Genomic DNA, 5003 nt, shown 5'->3' on the forward strand with positions numbered 1-5003 from the left:
GCCACGTTTTGTTTAGCCGTCCACCTGCCGTGGGCACTGGGGTCGTCCGCCTTCCGGCTGTGGTTGGGGTGCCTCTGTGTGCACGGGTGTGCGTGTGCCCGGGGGTCCCCGCCTTCAGCTCCTTCGGGTCCGCACCCGGGAGAGGGAGTGTGCGTCAGAGGCTAATTCTGTCTAACTCTTTCTGCACAATACCATCTTATTTCGTGTTTTCCATTTGCTGCTTTTTCTTTGCTGCTTTTTGCCTGCTACACGTTTTAAGAAATTAGCACTAGTGGCAAAGTGGAGGAAGTTGAAAGTGCGATGCGTTGGGAGGCCGCCACAAGGGCACGGGCGAGGGAGGACGGAGACCTGAACTAAGGCGGGGAGGGTGAAGGAGAACACAGACCTAAGAGACAGCTCGGACGCGCGCATTTTAACTCATGTACTCATCCATTCGACGAATATTTGAATACCTGTGATTTCAGGAACAGGAAGACAGCAATGAACGAGATAGTTATGGTTCCCGCCCCCTCGGCACTCACAGGCTTAACGGCGGGGGGCGGGGGGACAGACGTGCATAAAATACCCACCCAAATAAAGGTCAGAGTGGAAATGTGGAAAATGTGGCAAAGGAGCGGTCATGGGAGGGAAGGAGGGGCTGGGGGAAGGAGCTGACCCACGCCACAGCCAGGGGAGGCCCCCCAGAGGAGGGAGGCTTGGATGAGGAGTGTTAGTCAGGGCGGGTGGCTAAGGGGGTTAGGATTCCATAACGGGCAGCTTTTGGTAGACTTCTCGTCTACCACGTTGCCAGACACAGAGGGCCCGCCCCCTGCATTTACGCAGCCCCCTCCTCTACGGGAGGCCCACCTGCTCTGTGGGAGCACACCCACGTGATCTCAGTGCTTCCCTGGGCCGTGCTCTGAGGCTGTAGGCCGGGTGCCGTGACCTCCATTATACAGCTCGAGACGCTGAGTGATTAAGTGGCTATGTCAGATGACATGGGAGCTGGTGGCAGAGCTGGCAGTAAAACCCTGGTGTGAAGCTCTTTTCAGTGAGTCATGCTCTCAAGAGAACAGCGTGGGTCTTCTCTTGTCACATACGGAAGCCGTGGAGAGGCTGATGAGCCTCCCAAAGCCTCTCTGGGGTGCAGGTCACAGGTAGGGGACTAGAGTCCCCGCCTTGACACTGGAGTCTTCCGCGAGCTGAGGAAAGCGTCAGATCCCCGCTCACACTGAGAAAAGGAAACCACCGCCTGTCAGCGCCAGAGCATGCGACGCAGTTCCTGGCCATAAACACTGATGGTTCTTAAGGAAAACATCAGAGAAGTCCCTTGGCAATGCCTGTCTGTCCCAGATAATGCCTTGGCGACTTCCCGAATCCCAGGGCACAGGGGACACGTCCTCCGAGAGCTTCCACTGACGGAGCTGCAGGGTAGAACCCAGAGTGTGACAGCGGCCCTTTCACGCGTGCGGCTCTCCCACCATCGTTCTCTCCTCCGCCCTGAGGCGGGATGGAAGTTCAGGCGCAGCCCAGGCCCGACCCCAGGTCCCATCCGTTTACGCTGCTCGTCGAGGTCTGGCCCAGACGCGACCTCACCTTCTGCTGTGCCAGGTGGTTTGGGGTAGTTGATAGGAGAATCGCTCTGCGTCACCTGATGTGGCCGCCCACCCACGCACAGTGCCCCGGGGCCTTCGCCCTGGGCTTTCAGGGCCAGGGGACAGCTGACAGCAGCGCACACCTCCCGGAAGGGGTTTGGCTCTGCAAACTCACCTTACGAAACCGATGGTTTCAGCGAGCGTCTCTTTCTTCTGCGTGGGTCACTGGAGAACAGCGTCGCGGTCAATCTAGTTCTCACCGAAAGAGGAGCCATTGTCACCCAGACGGAAGCCGTGTGGCCGCAGCGCCGGCCGGCTCTCCCGCGTGTGCGCCGCACTGTCGTTGGCTTTGCCCGCGGCCACCTGCCCCCCTGACGGGCTGCTGCTGTCTCCGCAGGTACTGCGACTGCTTCGCTAGCGGGGGCGTCTGCGACAACTGCAACTGCAACAACTGCTGCAACAACTTACGCCATGAAATCGAACGCTTTAAGGCCATTAAGGTAGCGTTTCCGTTAACGATGTGTATTTTAAAAGTATAGAAAAGTGCTTAGGATATTCACAAAACCATCCAGAGGTTCCCGATTTCAATATCAGGGGACCCGAAGTGTTGAGGACTCAATCTTGACTGTGACTCTATTCCCGTGACAGGGCTGTGACGAGGGATGTGGCCTCGGGGGAGCCTGGCCCCCAGCAGGGCGGGGTGGCCGCACAGGTGCAGCAGAGTCTCGAAGGCCCTGATGTAACATGCAGATGTCCGCGTTGTCTCGATTCGGGGTTGAGAAATTTGGGTCCGATGTGTAGCGGAGAGCCCACGATGGAAGAGTGTAGTCTGAACGAGTGTGGCTGGTCCGCCGTCAGAGAACGGGGTGGCATGTGTCCAGTGTGGATTCCCCTGGGCTTCCGGGTGAGGGGGACAAGCTAGGCTCCCTTTGGGGCCGGTAGCCTCGCGGCCTCTCGCTAAAGACTAAACGCGGGAGCCTGCAGCTTCGCCCATCTCTGCAGGCACGAGGGGTGATCAGAGGAGGGAGGACGGTTGGCTCGGGGCCTCGGCCTGCTCCGGGACACCCCTCGGTGCCCTCTGTTATGCGAAGGGGAGTCGGCCACCGTCCCCTGTAGACTCAAGACTGTCGCACTGTGCTTCAATCGGTCTGTCGATCTTTTCTGAAATAGTTTAATTTCTCTGTTGGATAAATCAGTTGAAAATATCTTTGTCAGTTTGGGCACAGCTGCGTCCACAGGACAGAGGAAAGTCACGATGCATCTAACTTCAGGGGGCGGCATTTGCTTCAGGGGTGAACGGAGCCATCTGCAGAGGAAGGCGCGAAGCTCCATTTAAAGGTGCGGGGTTCTCGCGCTCGGCCGGCAGGAGCAGAGACCGGAGCGGCTGCTCGCGGACTCTGCTCGGTGACAGCCGCCAGAGCTCAGCCTCTGCACGAGCTCGGAAGTGTTATCCCTGAAGTGATGGCCGACAGAGAGGACCTGGGGACGCTCGCAGCGGCTTCATTCATGGTGACTGCGAACCGCACACAGCAGACCTATGCAGGGGTGCCGCGGGGTGGGGTGCTGAGCGGGGGGAGAGGAGGGGCTGCAGGTGCGTGCGGCTGCGTGCAGGAGCCTCGGGCACCGCGCCGGCAGCAGAAGCCAGATGCCGGGCACACGCTGCTGCCACCACGTACATGAGGTTCCAGAACAGGCAAAGCCGAAGCAGTCGAAGTCACAATAGCGGTACCCATGGGGGCTGTCGGTGGGGGGCAGTCATGAGGGAGCCGGGGGGCCGGACGGCCCTCTCGCCTGCCCTGGCTCCACAGGGCACGCCTGCCCAAACCTGTCGCACTCCACTCCACAGACATATGCACGCGCTGGCCTGGCCGCCGGGGGCTTCTGCAGCACAGAGCCCGGCTGCCAGCCCGTGGAGGGGAGCAGCGACAGCGACGGCCACTGTGACTTCCACGTTGCCTGAACCTTTATAAAGAGCATCAGATCACTTCGTTACTAAAATGTATTCACATTTGTATGTCTAGATAGATAGATAGTAGACAGAGATAGATAGATGATAGGTAGACAGACAGACAGACAAAGTTAAAGTAAACAAGCCGGGTCGGAAGCCGAGCAGGCCGCATGAGGAACGCGTGGCCCAGTGGTTGAGGCCTTGATGAGGGCCTGGCTCAGCAGCGGCCTGGGGACCCGATGCCAAGCTCTCGGCACCTCAGTCTCTCCGCATGTGAGGTGGCAGCGCCCACGCCCCCTTCGCAAGCCGGCTGTGCGGGCGGGTGGGGAACACACGTGAGTCACGCAGGAAGACGCCCGAACACGGCGAATGTTTGCTAAACGCCAGCTGTCAGCGGAGCGCCCGGATCCCACACGAGAAATGCCGGAAGGAAGTGCGTCCACGTGGACACCAGGATTTCCTCGGCATTGTTGCTGACCATTAATCCTCTGCGATAAATACATATGACTTTGAAACTCAGGGAGAAAAGCAAAGGGTGAAGGAACCGTGGCTACAGGACACCGTTCAGTGCGTAAATGAATGAAAAGAAAACAAGGGGATGCACTTTCTTAATCACGTGAGGTGACACGCTGCTTATATGCGCATAGCGGCTCCTTCTAAAGCGGTCACCAGTCTAGGGCCACGCCCCCCTGAACAAGCCCGATCCCGTCTGATCTCGGAAGCCAAGCAGGGTCGGGCCTGGTTAGTACTGGGATGGGAGACCACCTAGGAAGACCAGCTGCTGGAGGCGTAAAAAATTTAAAAAAAAAAAAGGAGTTGTAACTGACAAGGTCCTTGCAATCTGTGAGGTCAACCAAGGGTTGCCTCACCTAAAAATAAATAAATAAAATAAAAATAAAGTGACAACTAGACTAAAATGACAGTCAAACGAGACACCTTTCAGAGAACATCATTATTTTAATAATAAAATACGCCTTGATGGGGTTTTGCGTCTTCTGTCTCAGGCCTGTCTTGACAGAAATCCAGAAGCTTTCCAGCCAAAAATCGGGCCGGGGAGCCTGGGGGACGCGAAGCCGCGGCACAACAGAGGCTGTAACTGCAAGCGCTCGGGCTGCCTCAAGAACTACTGCGAGTGCTACGAGGTCAGTGGCCGGGCCCTGGCAGCGGCCGGAGCAGGCGGAGCACGTGCTCACGGCCCGCGCAGCTGCGGCTTCACGCCGCGCCCTAACTCAGAAAGAGAGAGTTTCGTTTTCTTCCTTCCAGGGTTTCTAAATGGGCCCTCAGCGGTCCGTACCCTTGTCTCGAATGCGAGTTACCCGTTACGGGTCAAGCCGGTCAGCAGGGCTCCCGAGCCCACCTGTATCCGGCCCACGGTGCCTGCCGCGTGGCTCGGATCGGAGGCTGGGAGCCGCTGTCAGTGGGGCAGCAGGGCACTTGTCCCCAGGCAGACACTTGCCGGGGCGATTGGAGCGGGCAGCTCC

At 58.3% G+C, this 5003-nt stretch overlaps 1 protein-coding gene and 1 pseudogene across 1 annotated transcript in view; both read left to right on the forward strand.

The window, feature by feature from the left end:
• TESMIN (testis expressed metallothionein like protein) overlaps positions 1-5003 on the forward strand; it is a 32638-nt gene that overhangs the window by 23730 nt on the left and 3905 nt on the right. Inside the window, exon 6 of the mRNA XM_039840624.1 lies at positions 1972-2074. Coding sequence (XP_039696558.1) covers positions 1972-2074 — 103 coding nt within the window. The remainder of the gene's footprint in view (positions 1-1971; positions 2075-5003) is intronic.
• LOC120584906 (uncharacterized) lies at positions 4194-4312 on the forward strand (annotated as a pseudogene).

The sequence above is a fragment of the Pteropus medius genome, unplaced genomic scaffold (genome assembly GCF_902729225.1).
Source record: "Pteropus medius unplaced genomic scaffold, Ma_sr-lr_union100, whole genome shotgun sequence".
In the NCBI taxonomy this organism is placed as follows: Eukaryota; Metazoa; Chordata; class Mammalia; order Chiroptera; family Pteropodidae; genus Pteropus; species Pteropus medius.